Raw genomic sequence first — 24,572 nt, 5'->3', positions numbered from 1 at the left:
GGGACTCAGCACTCACAATGGTCTCTGTTCACTCCGTTCAAGTCTCCTCGGAATGCAATCAAATCCCTCTTCTCCTTAAATCACTTCTGAACTGAAGGGTACACTTAACTTTACATCATCCTGGCCCTGCCTTTCATCACCGGAGCTCGTCCACCATTGGTTAAAAAAGCAACCCCATCACAGCTACTTCCCCCCCCCCCTTTCCACACTCACTGCCTCTTTTATACTGATTGAAAAGAAAAAGGAGCCTGTTGGGTGTAATCTGCTGTGACGCGACTAATCCCAACACTACAAATCATAGCTCCCATCGACACTTCTCAGCACAGACCCTGTGACTCCCCACCAGCTACTTCACGTCTGCCTCAGGTAGGAATCGGCCTTCTTTGCTCAGATGATGCTTCCAGTTGTATTCAGTTCCTTAACTCCTGTTGTTACCAGGCAGTGGATTTGGCTCAGCTTTACAGACTTCATCTTATGTAGTAGGATGAAATTATGGATGTTTTGCTGCCTTGTTTCTCTTTTATCTCGAGGTATCTAAAAGCAGATCATTCCAGCTCAAATCTTGTGCAGTGGGTGCATCATGGGGCTGACAGTGGTTAGGTTTGAGGCGTTTCCACTGAGACCGAGAGTCATAAAAATGCAAGCACTCATGATACCACAGCTTTGGGCTGTGTAGCATGGTATTATAAAGACATATGGATGTTGCTGGTCTTTATGAATATATTTTATAAGTGCTTAATAGACTATTAGACTGCACTTTCATTTTCTTTCAAGTAAATAACTGACCGCAACTAGGTTAGCTATTCAACTTTTGTTCAAATCTCCTTCATCAAGTGGTTGCATGCTGTATTATACTGTATGTATGCCTATATGTATGCACCATTGTACCAATTAAAGATTTTCTTGCTCTATATCTAACATTTTTCCCATCGACACCCACTGTGAGCCTGATGATTATGAAACTAAAAGGCTGTCAAGCTTAACTCTCCTGATAAGTCACCCAGGATTGGCAAAAGCTAAATATAGCCAAAAAGGTACCATGTGAGAGCAGAGAGGATGGGATAATTGGAGGTGAGCTTCCCTCCCTCCAAGACATCTACAGGAAGCGGTGCCTGAGGAAAGCGGGGAGGATCATCAAGGACTCCAGTCACCCCAGCCATAAACTGTTCAGACTGCTTCCATCAGGAAGGAGGTTCTGCAGCATCCGGTCCCGTACCAGCAGACTGAGAGACAGCTTTTTCCATCAGGCCATCAGACTGCTGAACACGTCATAGACACCTCAGCTTCATTACTGGAACTTCAACATTATGCACTCCATACTGTATATAAATGCCACTTGTTTTGCACATATTCAACTCTGTATATTTTATATATTTTATTATTATTATTATTATTATTATTTTATTTTATTTTTTTACTATTTAATTTGTAAAAATGTGTATACACACACACACACACACACACACACACACGTAGGAAAATATTTAGTATACACATCCAGAAATGCATACACTATTATATATTGTACATATATTTATTAGTTTCAGGTTGGCCATTCTTGTATTTTGCTCGTTTGTGTTGTTGTGTTTGCACATCTCTGATGCTTGTGGGGCTCGCACACAAGAATTTCACTCGCATGTGCTGTGCCAGTGTGCCTGCACATGTGATGTGACAATAAAAAGTGATTTGATTTGATTTGATTTTGAAAAGGGATTTAGAAGGACTACAGTGTGTCAGTTTTTAAGATTTAAGTGGGATTGATAAGAATCACAAGTTACCTCTTCTTTTCTTCCAGACAGGACAAGGACATTTTTAAAGAGAAGACATGGCTGTAGTCGTGAGTATCTCCACTTTTACACTCTTAAACAGACAAACAGGACAGCATTCATAAGGACAAACATCTATTCTCCATCTCAGATGGATTCAGCTGCAGCTCAAAACTTCCCAAAGGCCCATTGTTGCAGACACCAGCGATAGCCACAGTTTCTTTAGCTGCTAATCTCTGATCCCTGCTTCAGGTCGAATAGTGGTCCTCACCATGTATTTACAAGCTTTGCAGGACTCATGTGAGGGAGATTAACCAAAACACTGAAGTCTATTGATTGCGGACCTGCAACACTGGTGGACAGGCATCCTGTCTCACGTGGATTAGACGTGTTTTAAAGCTCACACAGCAAAACCCAGTCTTGTGAGAGAGTTAAATTGACATGACGAGGTACTCGGCTTTTATCCAAAGTGCTGCGCAACTTAAAAGTTTTCCTGCAGACACGTGAAACATAAACATCTTTGTGCTCACAGGGAAACGGTTTTCCATCAGCCATTATAACAAACTGCAACATCTTTAGTTAGTCTCCCCCATTACAGCAATTTTGACAGGTGACACTGCTGCCATTAAAAATGAATGTGCTTCATTCACCTGTGCCACTAAGCCAGTGAACATCCATAATGTCAAGATCCTGGAAATGGCACACCTAAGTGGAATGCATCCATTTTTAATGATGGTAATCATACCTGTGCCTTCTTACTATGATAAAATGTTTGCTCTGAACAGGGCCGACTGGGGTTTGTGTTCAAAAGCACAACTTTGTCTGTTGGTTTAAAGCATTTAATCTTTACTAAAGTGGATATAGCATGCTCAGTTTCATATTCATTTCTTGACCACAACTAGAGTAGCTTTGAATTGAGATCAGTTCCACTTATCCTTATTTTGCAGTGGGGTGGGGTGGTGGTGTTGGGGGTGTAGAGTGGTGGAGCCTATCGCAGCAATCATAGGGTGAGAGGCAGGGTACACCCTGGACACATCGCCAGTCTGTCACAGGGCTAACACCGAGAAACAGCCACCCATTCACACTCAGACCCATGGCCAATTTAGAATCATCAATTACCCTAAAGTCCCACCATATGTCTTTGGACTGTGGGAGGAGGCCTGAGACAACCCACCCAAACACAGGGAGAGCATGCAAACTCTACACAGAAAGACTTCGGCAAGATGGTGGAGTCAAACTCAGGACCTTACTGCTGTGAGGCAACAGCATTAACCACTGCGCCACCCGCTGCCCTTCAGTTCAGTTCAATTAGTTCCAAATCACAACAACATTTACCTCAACATTGTAAGGCAAGGACCCTACAATAATCCAGAGAAAACAACCAGGCCACCCTTATGAGCAAGCACTTGGCAAAAGTGTGAAGGAAAAACTCCCTTTAACAGGAAGAAACCTCCAGCAGAACCATGCTCAGTGAGGGTGGTGGGTGAGGGCAGGAAAACAGGACAAAAGACAGAGATTAGTCAAGTCAAGGCCACTGGAGAAAGCCCTGTCACCTTTAGATTTGAACTGGGAGTGTGGAACTAATAAAAGCATCTGACTGGAGGAGTGCAGAGTTCGAGTGGATAGGTGCAGGCTAAGAAGTAAGATTAAATGCAAAGTTGTGTATAAACATGAACACATAGTGAGTTTAAAGAAGTGAATAAAAAAGAAACACTTTGTGCATCATGTGCACCTATTGTTGCATAACTAAGAAACTAAGGGAGGATTCAGGGTCACTTGATCCAGTCCCAACTATATGCTTTATCAAAAAGGAACATTTTTAAGCCTAATCTTAAAAGAAGACAACGTGTCTGTCTCCCGAATCCAGACTGGAAGTTGGACTTTGGGAGGTCGTTTGATTTACTAGTCCATTTGTTTCCCTGATTAAGTGTCTTTAAATGTTTCTGAGGAATTTGAGATTACAGGACCAATAGATTTTCTCACTATAAATAAACATTTATAAGCAACCATGACAAGCTGTAATAATATCTTCTGTCCTCAGAGTGGAACTTACCGTATGGTGTCAGAGGAGGAGCAGGCGCTCAGGGCCAAGCTGGAGCGTCTGACCGTCAAGGACCACGGACCAGTTTTTGGACCCTGCACCAACGTGCCAGACCACACAATGCAGAAGGTGATCAAAGAAATCTTTGGAATAAGATCAAGATTCATCAGAGTCACATCAGGACAAAAAACTCTTTAACAAGCAAAGGAATTGTAATGCAATGCCAGAACAACCCCAGTAAAACCTCCAGGTTTCCTTTTGTTAAAAGGGAGTTTTTCCTTCCCACTGTTGCCTAATGCTAGCTCATAGGGAGTCATCTGATTGTTGGCATTATCCCTCTATTATTATAGCGTCTTTACCCCATTTTACGCTAGATAAATAACTCTAAATTGAAGTTTGTTTTCATAAATAAAATTAAAGTTTGAGAATATACAACTTTCAATGGTTTACTTATTAACAATGTCCAGTTTTTTGAAGGTACATCTTTGTGTTGGTGTTCCAAATTGGGAAAAAACATTAAGGCTTCATTAGGATGTGCAATACCCTTTCACAACAATAGGTGGCACCAGAAATGTAAAACTTGGGATAGTAGCCCTCCAATTGTTTGTCTTAAGTTACAAATTGGAAGCAGTGACTTTAACCTCCTAGGACCTGGCATCCACATATGTGGACATCACATTTTGGGTTATTTAGACCAAAATACTAAATTTTGCTCTACAAGGGCCTGATATCCACTTACAAGGACATTATACTGCCTCTGTCTTATCAAAATTGAAAACGAATATCCTCATATGTGGCTCTCATCTTTCTTGGAAAAGAAATCAAGTAAAAAAAAAAAAAAAATCTGGTGATTCTTTGTTTTTACGTTCATCGGGTTCCAATCAGCCCAAATATCAAAGATTAAAAATGCATGCCATGGAAGAGTTCGGGTCTTAAAGCTGGCTTGTCATTCTTAATTGTGGTTAGACCACTACCCTATCCTATCTAAATTATCACCCTGTATCTGGTAGAACACAATGGTTTGATCAGTACGACCAACTTTAAGGGCATAAGTGAAATGAAACATGGACCATATTTATGAAAATAAACCCTTATACAACCAGGACCACTCAAATATAATCTGTGAACTAACTGCCTGGACTGGCTCCTCTCTGCAGGCCAAGGATGAGCTGAATGAGACCGATGAGAAGCGGGTGTCAGCAGTGAAGGAGTTGCGAGCAATTATTAAGGAGAAGGCAGAAGGTGGTGATGATCTGGCCAAGGGGGTGCAGGACACCTTCGGGGAGAAACCAGACAACATGCTGACCCGCTTCATTCGTGCCAGGAAGTACGACGTGCCCAGGGCTTTCGACCTTATGAAGGGTAAAATGTTCAAAATGAGCGGCTGAAAGTGGCAGATCTAAATACATGCACATCATTTCTTCCTCTGTGCATCTAAGCGTCATTATGGTATCAATTCTGAAAAGTCATGTAGCCTCACAAACATATGATTTTATCATAAGGATCCAGGTTAAAAAAAGAAATAAAAAAAAATAAAAAATCTACCACCTGTAGTTTAAAAAAGCATTTTTCAAAGATGAAATGTAATCTAATAGGATTCCTGTGCTTCTACTCAGGTTATGTGCGTTTTAGGAAGGATTACCCCGAGCTGTTCGAGAACCTGACCCCTGAGGCCGTGCGCAGCACCATCGAGGCCGGCTACCCCGGCATCCTGCATAGCAGAGACAAATACGGCCGTGTGGTCCTGCTTTTCAACATCGAGAACTGGGACTACGAGGAGATCACCTTTGACGAGGTATGGTGACTCATTTCTTTTATTACACAGGAAGCTTATGTATTTTTGTCCCATCTCTGACAGGAGCTTACTAGAAGATACTATAAATATAAAACATGTTTGTCTGTGTGCATTCAGATCCTGCGCGCCTACTGTGTGATACTTGAGAAGCTTCTAGAGAACGAGGAAACTCAAATCAATGGATTATGTATCATTGAAAACTTCAAGGGCTTCACCATGCAGCAGGCATCAGGAATCAAACCCGCTGAGCTCAAAAAGATGGTGGACATGTTACAGGTGGGGGGGAAAAAATCCATTATTTTGGTTGAATTACTTTAGAGGAGAAGTAAGTAAGTAAACTTTATTTATTAAGCGCTTTTCACAGACAGACAATCACAAAGCGCCGTACACAAATATTAAAATAAACAATAAAATCAATAGACATTATATACAATGTAAAAGATCAAATGTAAATAATGTAAAAAATATAAAATATGTAGATCAACAAAAGGCTTGTTTGAACAGAAGAGTTTTTAACAGTTTTTTAAAAGAATCCACAGAGTCAAGCAAACATAAATGTAGTGGTAAACTGTTCCACAGCCTTGGTGCAACAGACTGAAAGGCTCTGTCCCCTTTTGTCTTCAGTCGTGTACGGGGAACAACTAAGAGACTCTGAGTCTGTGGGCGGAGATGACGAGCAGCAGTGTATTTTATAAGAAGCTTGGATAAGTAATCTGGAGCCTGGCCATTTAGTGCTCTGTATGTTAAAACAAGAATTTTAAAGCGAATTCTAAACTCTATTGGGAGCCAATGTAAAGAATATAAGATGGGAGTGATGTGAACACGCTTGGTAGAGCGAGTTAGTAATCTGGCTGCTGCGTTTTGTATTGTCTGGAGGCGAGAGAGAGAGATGATTTATCCAAGCTAGTAAAAAGGGAATTACAGTAATCTAAGTGTGATGACACAAATGCATGAATGAGTTTTTCCAGTTCAGCTGAGGAAACCATATGTCGCAGTTTAGATATGTTTCTTAAATGATAGAAACAGGAACGAGACAAGGATTTTACATGAGAGTCGAGGCCCAGAGAAGAGTCAAATATTACTCCAAGATTTCGAATATTTGACTTGACAGATGGACAGAAAGAGGCAAGAACCTGACTGATTTTAGAATGTAGCTCAGGAGGAGCTATGATCATGGTCTCGGTCTTGTTAGTATTTAGAACAAGGTAGTTGCTTGAAAGACAATCAGAAACCTGGGTTAAGCACTGGACTAGGGTGGACAGCCTATCCAGCTGATGAGGCTTAAAGGACATATGGAGCTGAATGTCATCAGCATAAAAATGATAAGACAGGTCGCTAAAAGATTGAATGATACCAGCTAAAGGAAGCATATAAAAAGAAAATAGTAATGGACCTAAAACTGAGCCCTGTGGGACCCCACAGGTCAGGGCAGCAATGTCAGAGGTGAACCTGTCAGTCCTAACAGAAAAGGTCCTATCTGATAAGTAGGAAGAAAACCAGTCTAGGGCAGAGCCAGATATAGCAGCCAAAACCTTGAGCCTGTTAAGTAGGATTTTGTGGTCGATAGTGTCAAAGGCTGCACTAAGATCAAGCAAAATGATCACAGAACAGTTCCCTGCGTCAGATGCCATTAATAGATCATTATAGACTCTTAAGAGAGCGGTCTCTGTAGAGTGCTGCTTTTGAAAGCCAGACTGAAAAAGGGTCAAGAATGTGTAATTTACATAATAGAGACCTGAACTGATTTTCAACAATTTTTTCAAGTAATTTACTTACAAATGGCAATTTTGAAATAGGTCGGTAATTACTAGCAGAGCTAGGATCAAGATTCTGTTTTTTTAACAGAGGAGTTACCTCAGCGTGTTTAAAATAAGATGGAACACAGCCTTGCCTCAGTGAACTGTTGATGATGGATAGTAATGTGGGACCAATGCTGGTGATAGACCCAGACAGGACAGAGTGAGGTAATATATCTACAGAGCATGATGAGGATTTCATTTTACCTAAAACTATAATTAAGTCATTTAGTGTGATTGGAGAAGAGGTGGTAAATGATCCAAGACAGCAAGGGGTATCTTCATAAGGGGAGGCACTTTAGGAAATTTTGGATTTCAAGTCCATCACCTTATTTACAAAGTAATTAAGGAAAGTATTACAATCTTCATCAGAAAGCAACAGAGCATGCTGGGTTGGAGGAGAAACAATACTGTTGATGGTATCAAATAGAATTCTTGAATTATTTTTATGACGATTTATAAGATTATTGAAGTAAGAGGATCTGGCCTCTTTGACTGATTCATTATATAGGTAAAGTAGGTCTTTAAAGTGCTCACGATGGACAGTCAGACCGGTGGACTTCCACAGACGCTCTGCTTTTCGTCTGTGGAAGCAGAGCGTCCACAGCTCAAAAACCATTGTATAATAGAGTAGTCAAACAAAGTTTCAACACTTTGACTTGGTATTCATTTATGATGGGATTTTTAGATTCCTTGCCCTTCATCTTGCTCTTTGTGTTCCACCAGGACTCATTCCCTGCCCGTTTCAAAGCTGTGCACTTCATCCACCAGCCCTGGTACTTCACTACCACCTATAATGTGGTCAAACCTCTCATGAAGAGCAAGCTGCTGGAGAGAGTGAGTCAAATGAATCATATTCAATGACAACATAGATTGGTTTTAGTCCTTGTAGAGAGCATTAATGGCAGACATTAAGGGGGTTTGCAATTCAAACTGTGACCACTGTTGCCCCTTAAGTCTCTGATATATAAACCTATCATCAGCCAAGCTCAAGATATCCTTTATATTTTGGTTTGAGTGCAGGAGAGCTGTAATATGCAACGTGACAGCATCTGACTTGACATGAACCTGCTTGGCAAAAAGTAGCAAAAACAGTTTTGCATTTTTTCTAATAAAACAAGACTTTCATACATACTCGACAGTCAAGTACCACTGTATTAATTCAATAATGTGTTGGTCTGGATCCTTCAGTTTGCTTCTGAAAGGATTTTGATGTGTGTTTCACTCTGATTAACAGAGCTGAATCTAATAACCATAATGCCACTCTAAAAATTGGTTTTATGGTGCGCTTAAGCAATACGTTTGAGTCTGTCAGGATATTCGATACAAGGATATTAAATTAATTTATGACTTTGACATTTGGCTGCTGAAGGATAGCACACACTTTTAAGCATCTCTAACAGCTGCGGATGTTCGTTTTAGGTGTTCGTGCACGGAGACGAGTTGGAAAATTACTACAAGGAGTTTGATGCCGAAATTCTCCCTGCCGAGTTTGACGGAAAAGGTCCCAAGTACGACGGCAAGGCCACAGCAGCCAAGCTGTTTGACTAGACATCCTCAGTCCTTTTGCCAATGAGGTCGAGAGCCTTTACGTATTATAAACCCTATAGACTGTGAAGAATCAACGCCCAATCTAGCTGTGTGGTTGTAGGAACTAAAGTTATGAATGAAAGTCGTGACTGTGTTAGAAGGTAAAATGATATTGTACTGCACAGGTCCTGGTAAAGCACATTCAAGACAAAAACTAGACAAGCCATCCCAGTGACACCGTATAGTTTGAATTTTCTAGTTGATGACCATCAAAAGTGCCATACATGCTCCAAATAACTACAGAGTGCATACACTTCATGTATTTGCTTGTCTTTCTTTGAAAGTCAGTCCTATGATAAGTAAAACTTACTTCTAACTCATTACAGTGAACATTTTAGTGTTTGTATTTATTTACTTTTTGCCAATTCTGTATTTTTTTTTTTAGCAGAATAAGCAGTCCAGTCCAAATTATCTCGCTCAGGCCAGGACTTTTTTTCGTTGGTGCAATTAAGATAAATTTTAGTCCAATTAGCATCAATCTTGTCACAGGGTTCCCCTTTTTATCACTAGAACCATAACCAATAAATTAATAAATAAATAAATAAATAAATGCAGATAAGTAAATGTACACAGTGGTGGATTAGCTGTGACAATCACTTTTAGTTCATTCCAAACCCAAGTACATGGACTGAATGACTGGCTGCCTTGGAGGCAGTTGTCAATCTTAAAAGAAAAAGAAGAAGAAGCAGAAGAAGCAGCATGGTTTGGTACTGGTGTGAAGTGTACAGAAGCTTATGATTATGGACCAAAAAAATAAAATAAAATAAAATAAAATAAAAGTCATATATGTGATTATCTTATCACATACAGTGTTTTTCCATTACGCAAAAACACTGCCAATCTTGACTGGCTCTGAACACCACATGTTATGTCTCCGTTTTGTCAAACTGTGCTTTCTCTGGACTTAAATTCACCCACCACACAGATGGTTTATTACTGGCAGGCCCCAGCTTTCTCAGGACCCAACCTCTTATCCCTGATCATCTTCTTGCACAAGGCTGGTATTCCAACAAGTGCCTCTCTTTCCTGCTTTTCTTTCTTTCTTTTTTTTTTTTTAAGACTTCTTCAGTAAGGTATAATAAAGTTTGACCCATTGTGCTACCCAGTGCACCAATAACAATGTCAATACATGTACAATAAACTGTTAATAAATGCAAAGTGTTGTGACTTTGTTGATGTAGAAATACACAAAAGGAAACAATATGTGAAAATCACTTGTAAACAGGCTGCGCACCATGAAAACACCCACATTTTCCTTCATTTTCTACATCATAATCATATATTCAACAATGCAGACAAGCCCCTGTTATGTGAAATGAGACTAAAAAGAAAAATCTTGTCAAGTAACTTGAAAAAACTCATTCATCCAGGAACAAGTTAATGAAGAGTAATTTTTTACACTATGCACAATACCCCATCAGAAAATGATTGTGAGAAAAGACAATTGAAACGTCTTAATTTATAATATCACACCAATAAAAATGTGTTCATTTACTTTTAATTGTCAATGACTCTACATAGTGCATTGAAGACAATAAAGTGCGAGCAAACAGTGAAAAAGTCAGGACATGTTTGTGGTGCTGTTGCATGACATTTGACTTCTGCAGAGCAGATATAAGTTGCATAATTTGGAGGCTACATAGACTGGGTGGAGTCCACTGAGAATGTAACTCACAGGAAACTGACCAACCTCAAAAGTCCTTAACATGATAATAAGAGCTCAGAATATTAAAAACAAGCAAACCAAAACAGCAAAAACATTGCATTTGTGCCCTCACCAGCTTAGCTGGTGTTTGAAACCTTTGAAATCACATAATTCTGGTGGAAATTTACAGTACCATGACAGTACAGGAGTGTTTTTTCTTTCTTTCTCACAATTCAGAAAATAAAAAATATAAAAATCCACCCCCGTCCTTTTTTGTCAGTGACACTAATCATCTTCAATAGAGCGATACTCTTAGCTGTCTTTACCTTTTATATTGCAAACACCACCATCCAGTAGGCAGCAATGAACAGCTATGAACAACAACAACATCCTCCCCCAAAAGGTAATCGATGCTAAAGTTTAATATTAAGTCACTACAGTGTTTAAACTGAAGCCACGCCTGGTATATGGAACATAATCGTGACCAAGAAGAGACACATTCAAAATGTTATCACCTTCGAAACATACCGTAAACAGCCGTTTATACCACCACACCTGCCACTTCTAGTTAAATTATTTCTACGCTGGGAGTTATTAGTTATTTATAAGTTTTGGGTAACCAGAGTTCTACACCAGGAGGCTTTACAGTAAATTGATTGATTCATGGAATGGTTGGATCTACAAGTACATGTTTCAACAAACCAGAAATGTTCAGTTGGGTCTGTTTTTGTCTACCCTAAATGCAGACAGAGTCCACTGGAGAAAATTGAGCATGAAAACCTACCAAAAAATATCTGTAAAACATTACCTGATTTGAGAGATTAAATCACATTCTTATCAGATGTTTTTCTTTAATAAACAGCAACATCCTCTTAGTGAAAATGCACTATTATAATTAAAGGACTTCAGAACAGGACAGAACCAAAACATCATTAAAATATTATTTGAAAACTTGAAAAAAAAAGTCCACCTTTTTTTCTTTCTTATGGCAGAATTCAAATTACGCACCCTGCTTTAGAGAATAAAGAAAGAAGTACCTGCCAAAAACCAGCAGAGGGCAAACTATTGTTAACCTGAGAGATAAAAAGAACAAAAGCAGAAAGAACACTTCTGCTTGGGATCACATTACACTCACCTGTGCGATCACCTCTGTAGGTTTTTATTTCTAATCTGGTTTAACCACTTCCACTCAGGCTGCCTTGTCTAATCATCTACAAGTTCCAGAATCATGTAGCTGTAAGGCCAAAAGTGCTGAAGCTGAGCAGGTACAGCAAGCTGTCTTTGTGCGTTTGTCTCTGGACTTGTATGTAAGTGCAACTCGCAGAGTGGTATTGCGTGCTTCCATACAAAAAGTTCATGTCCTACTCGCTGCTACTCTGACAGACCGACTGCTTCTTCTCCCAGCGGCAGACGGCGTTGGTGTACTCCACTATGACCTTGTCCATCCAGGTGAGGGGCTGAGGGAACAGAACAGCTCCCTCGAAAAAGCCCATGTGGCCCCCATGTTGAGTCAGGGCAAATACCACATTGGGCATTTTCTCTAAAAGGGGAAGACAGTTAGGAAGAGAGAAGTATAAAGTTTCAGTTCACCAAAAATCTGTTCCCGTCAAAGACCAATTTTTAAGAAGCTAAATGACGCCAAAGCTGTGACGAGTCCAAATATCCAACCACGAAGATGATCATGTTTTTCAAAAGAAACTGACTGCACAGATTATAACTTGAATCTTGATACAGAACCAGTAGAAAAGTAGACAAAAATTTAAAGAAATAGAATTCATGACTACTTGAAGCGTAAAAACTTTACATGAATACGAAGACTTTTACAAAACAAGAATCTCCCATGTGAGGCAAGACAAGGCAGCAGGTTGAGGCCAGACACACACACAGGTCCCTGTATATAACCCAACAGCTCAGGTGGATCACATGGCCCTGAAAAATTCAACAAGACTGTCTGGGGAGGGTGTGTTGAGCAGATAGCTGCATCAAGACTTTATCAACACTTAAGACTGTGTTGCGAGTGTCCTGTTAACTCGCTTCATGCTGCTCTGAGTTAGCACCACTGTGAGGACAGCATTTTCACCAGACTCTACATCACCTCTGTGTTGCATGCCATGAAATAATATCTTTAATATTTGTTATTAAAGGTTTGTATGGAAGCATATTTTAAACTTGGTGTAAAACAACTTAAAAAAAAGACTTTCCTTGACTTTCTCAGTTCCTTTCAACAACATGTTTTCTATGTTGAAGACTCAAATGTTCCATGTAAATCCACAGGTTGTAATGTTCATATTCACTACAGTGCATATTTCCTCTTCTCTGTTACAATTTAACTACTGACTGATAACTAGCTAACATCAAGTTAGACACGCCAACAGCCTGCCTCCAGTACAACACAACACAATCACAACTCCCCTCCCAAAAAACAAACAAACCTGGCTTCTTCAAGCATTGTGCAGGAAGAAATCTGAATAGCCAGCTAGCCACATATGCTAGGTAGCTAAGAAAACATTACATAGTTAACAACAGTGATAAAAAATTAGCTTGAGGAACTCCACAAAATTAAAACAAAGGTTGCTCTGTGAATGCCCTACCCAGTTTTACTTCAACATGCCCACTGGCCAAGACTTCACCACGTTCACTAAATAAAACCATACATGCCAAATATCAAACATAGACACAGTTACAGGTGTTATTAGGAGGAATCCTTGTTAGCTTGTCAGAATAGAATAGAATCAAGTGACTATTCAATTCTTCTATTCTAATAAACTGCTAGCTATCTATAATTAAAACATACCACGAGCTATCTTTCTTGTTTGCCTGCTAACGTGGGCAAATTGGTAGCTACTTATCATGGCAGCCAGCTTTAAGCTAGCCTGTTACAAAGACAACCTTTAACTACCACTGACTCACACTGCAGAAGGAGTTTAGACAAAAACCACAAACCTGCAAGAGTGCGTGCAACAGCCAGTAGTGATGGATGAACCAGTGGGTCATCCAAGGAGTTTAGCAGGAGGAGTGGGACAGTGATCTGTAAAAAAAGAGTAGTCCAGTTTATTTATTAATTTTTTAGAATACCTACTTACACATTATTAGTGCAGACAGTACAAAAGATAGAAGTAACCATCACTGGCACTTCTGTGCTGATGTCACTTTTCAAACCTGGAAGCTACGCCCACATTTTATATTGTCTACCATTACACTTTTATAACAGAATAATATAACAGTGATAAGAGAAGTAGTATTCAACCACACCTGGACTTAATTATGTATGATTGCTATCCAAGTATGCTAGATCAGGTGAACAATAAATATAGCAGCAACAGTATTTAACAGTAGTCCAAACATGAAGTCATTGCAGAAGTAGTAATAGAGGGATAGATGTGTTGAGCTCTGTTACATACACGGATAGGTACTTATTACTCACTTTGTGGATGTAGTGCACACAGCTCTCCTTCTCATAGTACTCTCTCAGTGAGTCATAACCGTGGAATTTTCTGAAGTGAAAAATGATGCGATAACATAGTTAAAGAGATGGCCCACAGAATTTAGAGCAACCCATCATATTCAAAGCCCAGAATATTTCACCTCATAATGCTGTCATCAATCTGCATCAAAGATGTGGCTGCATACAGTCTGTTCAGCTCTCCATCGCCAATGTTGCTGCACTGCATGGCCAGCAAACTGTCCCTGTTTAATAATATGACACTTAGACACAACCAACGCGGGAGACTGTGTCTTTGTTTGGCTGAGAAGTGCTTTTCATCTGATTCTCCACAAATGACTCACAGATCTACATTTTAGATAACAGATTTAGGAATTTCTGGCAAATTTTTCAGAATTACGCTAACATTTAAGAATTTCTACTCTATCAGACAGAGATAATCGAGAAAATTTTGTGTCTGCAGAAAGCCACTCCAACAATTAGCAGAGAAAAGATTCATGCTTGTGTCTGAGCTACAGAAAAGCAAAAAGCTGCAGTACTTTATGACTAAATGACATTCTGATCAAATTCAAGAGTGTTACGTATCTGTAACCATTAATCAATAACTGTTGTGTTGCTCCACCTGTGCGACAGAATGATCTTCTTCATATTCTCCGCCAACATAAAGTTGTAGAGCCTCCGGCACTGGTCCCACTGAAGGAAAGTTTCCTGAGCCCTAAACACACACAAGCAAATGCACATGAATACAAACATACTGTGGAACCACATTACAAACTAAAGTCACTACAGCAGTAGTCTGACCCATCATATCACTATTATATTTTAACTATTGTAAAAATCAACACTGCAAATTATTTAACCCCAACACTATTATGGTGCTGCTTAACACAAAACTTTAAGTTAAGTTATACAACCTAATATTGCACTCACTACCTCCAAGCAATCCAAAACAAATGTAATGGGTCCGCTTAATACGATCATATACAAGCGCAGTAATGACGCTTATGCCTCAGTTCAATAAGAAAGATCTGTAATCACTCATCTGCCTGCTTTCATGGATGTTTGGCTGTTAGTCTATTTCTTTCATCACTTCCACGCTTTCAAATCCACTGCTGACACCATTACTCTAATCCAATCATCTTCTTTCCTCTGATGCCTCTTGACTCTGATTGGTGGAACCCACCTCCCCCTGGTCACTCAGACCTCCATCCAATCCTCCATCTTCAATCCCATCAGGGCCTAGACTCGTAATGCCTATCAGCGCTGACAGCCTGCTATGACGGCTCATTGGTCTAATCGCCAAAAAAGCTTAAGTGAATTCAATGCTGCCAAATGATCACCACTCACTGAATGTTGTTTACCACAGAAATAATCCCTCTGAATAATGTATACTTTATTACTTTATTCATCCCCGTGGGGAAATTCCTCTCTGCATTTAACCCATTCACTCAGTGAAGCAGGGTGAATGGCAACATGACAACGTGTAATACTTTCTTGAAGCAAATCTCACAAGAACCATTAGGAAACAACTTTAGGAACTTATTTGGGAACTTGATTTAAAGAACAGCTAAATTAACTGTCATTTCTTTGGTCCCTGCATGTAGAAGATCACTAGTCAAAGCTGATAAAAACTGCTTAAGAAATTTACTGACATTCCCCTTAAAGAGGCATTATTAACATTTTTACCCCCTTGGAAATTAACTCTATCACCATCTTTGCCGCTGCAGAATTCCCTAAGATTCAATTTAGGTTTCACTGAGCGCTGTCTTCTTCTCTAACAAAGTCTCTGACTGGAACCGTACCTAGGATGCTTTTTTCACAAGCTTTTTTCTTTTTCTTTTCAAAGCTCTGATAGTCCTGATATAACAGAGTCTTCTCAGTCTCCTTTCTTTCCTGTGTTTCAGAGTAAATAAACCCCGTTTCAGTATTTATCAGAGTTCAACATGATCACCTCAGTTTCACTCGTGATGGCAGAGCAACGGCGACAACAACATGACCCATTAGTTTTAATTGTGTTAATCCTTCAGTCAGTTTACCAACCTGAGGGCACTGTAACCCTGGCAGACGCTGACACAGCATAGCACTCTGTCCTGGTTTGACTGGTTTTCCCCCAGGAACTTACAGACGATGTTTCCTCCCAGACTGAACCCCACGACCACCAGCAGAGTCTGGGGAAAAGTGCGTTTTATGTAGTCCACCATAGCTCCAAACTCCCAGGTACAACCTGAAAGTAAAAGAGTTGCTTTTACAAATGTATAGCAGTAATATATACTCGATATGACAGATTAATATATATTTATAACATTATGCTTCTTGGGAATCTGGTTTTATTTGTCAAAAGATTGATTTTGGCAGGATTGCACATTATAAGGTTCTTTTTTTTATCCAAGTAATGTTAAAAAATATCATAAAAACAGACAATGTGGCAATAACTTTTTACCGTATGTAAACATGCGTGGCGAGGTGAGCTCAACATTAGGCAGGGCTCCCAGGTGGTTGAGGACAGCACAGCGGTAACCCTGCCGCTGGGAATAATCCACAAAGGTCCGGATGTAGTTCTTCTCACTGTGGTTACCAATCCCAGGACAGATTACCATGGTAATGTCATCTGGCACCCACACAAAGACACAAAAGAGTCTGGATGTGCAACTACATTTAAATTGGAGTCATGAGCTTGTGTAAAAGTCGATGTCATGTGCACTGTAGTGTGTGTGCGGATTTAACCCCACTGAACTACATTGCTGGCATCGTTCCTCGAGGGAGTTCATTAAAGTCGCTCAAAGTGTAGCAGGAGCTGCTTGTTACATGAGACTGATGTTCTCTCGGTCCAAACAAGCACATAAAACTCAGGAGGAATGAAATGAAAAGAAAAGCACCTCAACTAAACAACAATCAGGAAGCTCTTTAAGTACCAACACATCAGCCGTTGTGTAATTAAATACCCCGAAAACCAGCTGATTTGGTGGTTTAACAGGAACAAAGTAGTTTTTGCCTCTGACCTCCAGTGGTGTGGGCTCCAATAGCTTCAAAGAGGTCAAAGGTAGCCGTAGCACCATCCTGCATTGGGAGGAACATGCGAACCCCACAGGGCGTTGGAGTTTTGACACGTCCCATCTTCCCGTAGAGCACCGTCTGGATGTGACCGCTCTTCCCCCACAGCAAGGGAGGAATGTATCTGAAAAGAAGGACAAGGCCCATATTATGTAACTGGAAGATGCTTCAGAAGATCATCAGTCTGACAAGCCAGGCACACTCTGAGAGTGCTTTTTTTTTTTTTTTTTTTTTAGGTGTTCAAATTACATGACTCCAGCGTGCTTAAATATGAAGAGTGCCAAAAATATGAAGCCAAATAACATTTAGCAGAAATTAAGTTCACATCAGGTATGCGGTTGGCCAACATACCGCTCCTTCCTGTCCAAAAACAAACAGCTGAGAATTTTCCTTATCTTTATCTACTTCATAGTGTGTACTAAAAAACAGCACACCCACTGTGCAAACAGAATCTTTACAGAAAAACAAAAACAACCTAAAAAAACTGAAAGTAAACTTGGAGGTTTGGAGAAAATCGCCAAACCTCACTAGGATGGATTGTGGATCAGGGCTACATTAGCTTAGCCCATCCACGGACACTCCTTCTAATGAATGACATGTTTCTTTGAATAGTTGTGCAACATTATTGGAAGGGGTGTGAGGTATGTTTTGTCATCTTTGGTGAGTGAGTCAGAACTGTTACCCAACCACTAGCTAGATTTTTATCATGGCCAGTGCACACTCTAGGTCATAGGTGTCAAACTCTGGCCCAGCCTAATTACATTTGGCCCGCGAAGCCATACCAAATTACTATTAGAGCTGGCCTACTGGTATTATACAGCTAATATATATATTGTTTAGTATTAAGCTTTGCTTGTTCCATATTCAGTTTTCCAGCAAAACGTATTTGAGACCATAAGAAAAGATTCATTCTTATATCTGGAGGAAGATTTTTTTTTCAATAAATATTAATGTTAGCCCGCGACTTTGTTCCAGTTTTGAATTTTGGCCCACTGTGTATTTGAGTTTGACACCCCTGCTCTAGGTGAAACACTTACATAACAGGACAGGATGTTTTGTAAGTTCTTTCAGGGTTCTTTCAGGGTTGAAGGCAGCCCTGAAAGTAATGTAGAGCCCAGGTTTTTACAACGCAGAAGAAGCTGTGGACTATCTCTGATATAATCTGATATAATCTGGATACTATGGATCAACCACTTAGCAGCACTTGATGGCTGCTAGTGGGGCATTTATTTTAAGGCCAATATCTAAATAAATGAGGATATCCATCCATCCATCCACTGTTGCCTGTCTCTCTATCAATAGATAGATATTGACTCAAATGTATTGAAAATGCTTAGAAAGGTTGGTAAATTTCCTCCAAAAAAATATTTCTAAAGTTTTCTTTCTCCCCGGGAAGCTTTTTTCCTACCATGTATGTGGAAAATTACAGTTTCACTAATGGATCAGCTCAGCCTAAATTGTAATTCCTGGCTCATTCCACCAGAGAACAAATGGCATGTTTATTCACATTATGGTCAGAGTAAGAGAAATGAAAGTACATTCGTGAATGGATGTTATGTCTCCAAACAGCTGAAATCCCCCTAAACTTCTATAATGCAACAACACTGCATGGTTTTCTTATGTTTCCTAGTTCAGCCACTGCCTGCCTCTGTGGGTGCTGGGCTGAGAGAATGGATCTCTCCCTTACAACGTATCTGAAAAGACTGCTGCTCCTCTAGGCTCTGTTTACAGTGTTTAGGAAATCTAGTCCTTCTTGGGAGACTCTGGCCAATAACAGCTTTTTTCCAACCCCCCCTACAATGAGTCACATAAAGGCGAATAAAGACCTCAGAAGTCCACACAAGTAGTGGTTCAGTCAGTTCAACATAGGACTCGAGGACCTGTGAGAGTGGGATTCACATCTACGTAAGCCAAAATCTGTAACTGACCAACTTTAATGCAAACCACGTCTTAGAACAGAGTTGGAACAGTTTCAGGATGACTGTTTTCTGATTCTTTTGCTTTTGTTGTTAAATTTTCTAGATTTTTGTATGTTGTGTATATCATACACTGTGCTCACACTATAAATACACTGATCAGGCATAACATTATGACCACTGACAGGTGAAGTGAATAACACTGATTATCATGGCACCGGTTAGTGAGCAGGATATTTTCGGGAGTAAGAGAACATTTTGTCCTCAAAGTTGATGCGCTAGAAGCAGGAAAAATGTGCCAAGGTAAGGATTTGGGCGAGTTTGATTATTGTGATGGCTAGACGACTGGGTAAGAGCTTCTCCAAAACCGCAGCTCTTATGGGGTTTTCCTGGAATGCAGTGGTCAGTATCTATCAAAAGTGTTCCAAGAAAGTAACGGTGGTGAATAAGCGACAGAGTGATGCAGGTGGGGAGTGAAGGCTGGCCCGTGTGGTCAGACCCCTGTCCACTGCCAAAAGCACCAACTATGGGCACGTGAGCAGCAGAACTGGACCGTGGAGCAATGGAAGAAGGTGGTCTGGTCTGATGAATCCCATTTTCTTTCACATCACGTGGATGGCCAGCTGTGCGTGAGTTGCTTACCTGTACACCCTTTCGTGGAAACAGTATTCCCTGGCAGCTGTGGCCTCTTTCAGCAGGATAACGCCACAAAGCAAACAAATCGGATCCATGGGGGCCCCACCTCAAAACTTACGGGACTGAAAGGATCTGTTGCTGGTGCAGATACCACAGCACACTTTCAGAGTTCTGGTGGACTCCATGCCTCAATGGGTCAGGGCTATTCTGGCAGCAAAAGGGGGACCAACACAAAATTAAGCAGGTGGTCATAATGTTATGCCTGATGAGTCTATGGTGCACCTGTATCTAAGGTAAGAATCGGGAGTTCATGATTAAGTCCACATTCCAGTCATCTCAGTGCCATCACAGATCTTTTAATATAATATTAAAATCTCTCACTCTTTGGTCAGCATTGGGCAGGTCTTGAGCAGGTAGCGACTGAGCAGGGTGTCCTGGTAAATGATCTCTGGTGGTGCAGTGGGACTCTTGAGGTTCAGACAGCGGACAATGATATAGAGGATGGTAGCCACCGCTGCCAGCTTCACACCATCAAACATGGCAGGCAGCTCTGGGCCAAAGGTGTGTACGTAACCGCCCTCCGTGGTGGTCATTTTATATGTGTGAGTTGATCCGCTGTGTGTGCATAAACATATAATTTACACAAGCAAAAAGCCAACAGCAAATGGATTATTTTTACACAGTACATTTACAAAAGTCAAATTTCATAAATGAAACTGAAATATTGAAAACATAAAATATGTTTGTAAATTTCTGCTAAAACGGCAGCTTCTCACATACAACAGCATAAAATTACATGGTGCTCTAACTTATAGGCAGCTGTGCGACATTTGGGATCTGATCTTTCAGTAGAGTCTAGTATGAAATCTCAAAATAATTAAATAAATAACTAAAAATCCACTGAAGACATGATAGAGTTATCCAGGAGTGACACCATCTATTAATGTTGACGGTTTTTACTCACCTTGCTGCCAGAAGAAAGTATTTCATTCAGAGCTGGGAAAACACGCAAGTAACATCTCATTGAATTAAATGGCCAAGGCAAACCAACAAAAGAGTACACAAACACGAGTAATTTGCAATATGTGGTTTGCGGTGCGGTTACGTGACGCATATGGATTACACAAAATGAGAAATAGGGAGGTTAGAAGAAACTGCCTGCTAGCTTAAAAGTGCCTCAGTTTGTTGCCTTTGTCACGTCACTCAGGTAAAACTTTTTCTGTCAGATGTCGACCAAACACAACAGGCACTTTATGTAAAGAACGCAATACGCGTTGAGCATAAAATTAAAATGTATGGTCTTACCATTACACTTTCTGAAGTTTCACTAGGTTTTTCCCGGACCCACCCGAAGTTTGACGCTCTAACACCGCCTGTTTACAGCGGAGAAACTGACTGACCAGCGGCTCGCTCAGGATGCCTTCATGCCACCTGAAAAAGCTCCGAATTTTTGCAATCCCAAATGCAACCAAATGATAAATTTACAATTGCGAATGAAAATATGTATATTCAAATTTTTTAACGTTTTATTTTCACGTTTTTGTCCATCTTATTTTACGTTCTACTTGTTAGACCTGTCATGTATAGTCATAATATAATACATGAAACTCTCCATTTCGGTGTCACAGTCTCCTCCTTCGCTTTGTGAAACTGAAATTTCCGATTATATCAGCAGTCAGTACAGCAAACATAGCCACTTACTTCCTACTTAACTGAAACCCTAGCTTACGTTGACAAATAATAAATAATAATAATAATACAAACAGAAAAACGAAATCCAACAAACGTTATTCCTCTAGTTTAAATGTCATTCATTTTCAAGCGATTTGTCTAAACTTTGCACTGAGTGTGTTAGCCACAAGAGGGCGCCATTGATTAACTGGAAACACTGGGTCAAAATCAATGACTGTATACTCATAGCGGCTTAACCATGCTTTAAATGTTGTTTCTACTAATATATAATATATCCATGTATAATAAGTGAATATTTGTTTATTTTAATGTGTTGATGACATGGCTTTAACTTTGACATCAAAAAGTATAGTTTTACAGATCGGTAACATACACACTCTCAATACTTTATGCATACATTTCATCACATCTCCCAAATCTTTAACTCTTTCAAATAAATTCTAAGAAATGGGATTTTCAGCATACTTTATGCAACAATGATGCAACGATGTAAACTTAAACAACTAAAATTAATAGAATTCTTTTGGCAATATATACATTCATCAATTATTGTCATGTGTATATCTTCCACAGTCCAACATACACCAGAAAGCCCCATTTGGCAAAAAAATCATTGAGCCTTGTGAGCATACACAGCTGTACAAACTAAGAATGTCAAAATTAAACTCTGCTCATCTCCACTCCTATCAATTATTTTCATTTCTTTATATCTGGTGCTGTTTATGATGAATCCTCAGTCTCATTTCCAAATGGGAGACAGAAGTGAAAGACATCTTGGCCAATTTTTCTTGTTTCTGTGTGGGAGACAGAAGTGAAACATCACTGATACATACCAGCTATACATTCATGAATCCTGTGCCAAATTCGCCAAGTAGCATTTCCCTTTAAGGGTATCACATGTTCTCAAGATTTGAGTTTACAGGATTATGCTACTCTCTGCAATGCGGATTAAGATCAAACAGGGTCCTGTCACATTAAATTTTCATTTAACTGTCATCTTGTGACGATTAACCCAGCTCATACTAACTGAAGGTCAGTCATGTGAAGAAGCTTTGTCGCATGGAAGAGGAACATCTGAGAAATCTGTCATTGCTGAGACACACACCACAGTGACCACTGATGAATGTCAGTCAGCCTGATGTGTACATGATACAGTGGCATCTGTGTTTTCAGAGAAAAGTGGTAATTTTTTGCAATTCATATTAAAACTTGAAAAGGGGAAAGATTATTAACCCCCCCCCCCCCCCCCCCCCCCCCACCCATTTACTTACCTCTTAAAGAGAAATGTAATCTCCTTCATTATTATTTTTTCTCTCAGTTCACCCTCGAAAAATCAATTACAGGCACTGGAGTTCTAAAATAGATGGAGTGTTGCATAAACAAATGTAGTTGCATTAGTCGCCCAAAGAGCCACAAATAAGTTACATTTATCCACACAAGATAAATGTGAAAGATTGGGAGCTTGATAGAATCACCACTCCTAGACATCACTCTTAGTCTCACACCTATTAAAACCAATTATTTGTCTCACGACCACTCCCTCTGACAGCTCAAAAATCAACTCTGACCCACTGCTGGATCCCAGTTCCAGAAACACCCACAGATGGCTTGATACAATAAATCTCTGGCCTTAATCTGCATGTCAGAAGAGAATTTCATGCATGGCACATCATGGAAATTTTCCCAGAACTTTTTGTGAATAGACTTGCAATTCATCAACAGGGCTCCATCAAAGAGTGACATTACGGACTAAAGCTGTACTGATGGTGACGATGATGACGCAAATTAAATGCATGTAAATTCTGTTTTAGAAGAAAAATGGGACTCATTTAAATATTACAAATATTTATAAAATATTTCAGTGTGTTTCAAACATTTTTGGATACAAGAAACATTATTCAGAACATTAAGAATCAATGAACTCTCTCACATGCTATAGTAAATCTGACATTTTAGACCATATATCATATATAGATGATATATACATTACAATTAAAGCAAAAACTCATATGGATTTTTTTGAATGCTGTGGTCTAGGCCTTACATGATTATAGCTCCTTTTCCCATCTGTTATCCATCCTGTTGTAATCATATAAAGCTGTTATGTATGTATAATGAATTCACATACAGCAAATCTGACTTTAGCCATAAAACAACCAAATGATGCTAATGCATGCTGATTGAACTGTTAAAGTTAGTAAAATCTTACCACTAGAGTTCATCAGATTGTAGATTACAGTAAAATACATTCTGTTTTCTTACACCTCCCAGTTCACCTCACTCACCCCCAACCCATGGTTGCTCCTCCCTCAAACTGGTTTCTGGCAGAGGTTTTTTTTCCTGTTAAATGGAAGGTTTTCCTTCCCAGTGTCACCAAGTGCTTAATCATAGGAAGTCACCTCGTTTTCTCTGTATTTTTGTAGGGTCTTTATCTTAAAATACACAGCACCTTTGTGTGACTTTTTGGCACTGTATAAATTGAATTGAATTGAATTGAATTGGATCATCGTAGCTACAGTTTAGCTTAGCGGTCAATATGTGTGCATGTTTATTTACTCTGGAGGAGGCTGTAAAACGTTTTGATGAAGTCTAATTTGGGTCAAAGGGTCAGTGAGCTTACTTCTGTCCAACAGCAGTAATAATGAGTTGAGTTCTTGAGTATATCCTGAACTTTTCTGTCAGCACGCGTTGCTGTTTTTGTCCCTGTTAGCTGTAACTCTCATACAATGTGAAAATGTAATCAAACTGTTTGTCAAGGAAAGAGTGTGAGTTTAAGGACGTCCTTTTGGTGGCCAAAGGTGATGCTATCAGAAGTTGGTTCTTGAAGTTCACTACTGCTGTTGGCTTGGTATCTGAAGTCAAAATAAAGATGCGTGGTTCTTGGTGCTGTGATGTCCCTCAAACTCAGAGAAAAGCATTTTACTACAAGGGCTGGCAGACCTATTCACCTTCGTAATACATAAATGTTACTAAAATGTAAACAATGATTTTCTCCTCAAGGTTTGGGTATTGAAAAATTGAATGAAATCAAATTTAGATATAGTGCAGCCCATTAGCTATAATAGCTTCTTTTGTTTCCATAGCAGATCAATTTACTTTTCTTAGTGACTTTTTTTAAACGGGGGGCGGGGTCACAATTAAATGCCAGGCTGCGATTGGCCGAGAGCCAAGGTACACGTGCTCCTTCTCCACGCCTGCTCTC

General features: G+C 39.8%; 2 protein-coding genes across 2 annotated transcripts; one reads left to right on the top strand and one right to left on the bottom strand.

Annotated features, from left to right (window-relative positions):
- The first annotated feature begins 252 nt into the window (after positions 1-252).
- rlbp1b (retinaldehyde binding protein 1b) lies at positions 253-10,146 on the top strand. The gene is made up of 8 exons (XM_085282905.1): positions 253-366; positions 1,796-1,837; positions 3,808-3,936; positions 4,965-5,169; positions 5,424-5,602; positions 5,720-5,878; positions 8,125-8,235; positions 8,821-10,146. The coding sequence occupies exons 2-8, from the start codon at positions 1,826-1,828 to the stop codon at positions 8,947-8,949; spliced, it is 924 nt and encodes a 307-aa protein (XP_085139031.1). The 5' UTR covers positions 253-366; positions 1,796-1,825; the 3' UTR covers positions 8,950-10,146.
- Positions 10,100-21,103, bottom strand: LOC146570085 (monoacylglycerol lipase ABHD2-like). The gene is made up of 11 exons (XM_085282904.1): positions 20,984-21,103; positions 20,643-20,674; positions 20,060-20,293; positions 17,075-17,250; positions 16,516-16,683; positions 16,116-16,299; positions 14,698-14,790; positions 14,219-14,320; positions 14,058-14,127; positions 13,577-13,661; positions 10,100-12,173 (listed from the first exon to the last, which is right to left on the bottom strand). Exons 2-11 carry the CDS (start codon positions 20,666-20,668, stop codon positions 11,995-11,997), a joined length of 1,317 nt encoding a protein of 438 aa, XP_085139030.1. The 5' UTR covers positions 20,669-20,674; positions 20,984-21,103; the 3' UTR covers positions 10,100-11,994.
- Positions 21,104-24,572: the final 3,469 nt, after the last annotated feature.

The sequence above is a fragment of the Mchenga conophoros genome, linkage group LG7 (genome assembly GCF_057382185.1).
Source record: "Mchenga conophoros isolate Kocher_MC1m ecotype Shallow Benthic linkage group LG7, M_conophoros_male_GT1.1, whole genome shotgun sequence".
In the NCBI taxonomy this organism is placed as follows: Eukaryota; Metazoa; Chordata; class Actinopteri; order Cichliformes; family Cichlidae; genus Mchenga; species Mchenga conophoros.
Note: the sequence above shows the minus strand (reverse complement) of the source record. Positions and strands in the feature narration are given on the sequence as shown.

Coding starts and splice junctions, on each gene's coding strand:
- LOC146570085 (XM_085282904.1), bottom strand. CDS start 20,668: ATGAAATACTTTCTTCTGGCAGCAAG. Junction 17,251..20,059: donor TGCCCAATGCTGACCAAAGA/GTGAGAGATTTT, acceptor CCTTCTTTTCAG/ATACATTCCTCCCTTGCTGT. Junction 14,128..14,218: donor ATTGATGACAGCATTATGAG/GTGAAATATTCT, acceptor TTTTCACTTCAG/AAAATTCCACGGTTATGACT.
- rlbp1b (XM_085282905.1), top strand. Junction 3,937..4,964: donor CAGACCACACAATGCAGAAG/GTGATCAAAGAA, acceptor TCCTCTCTGCAG/GCCAAGGATGAGCTGAATGA. Junction 8,236..8,820: donor AGAGCAAGCTGCTGGAGAGA/GTGAGTCAAATG, acceptor TGTTCGTTTTAG/GTGTTCGTGCACGGAGACGA.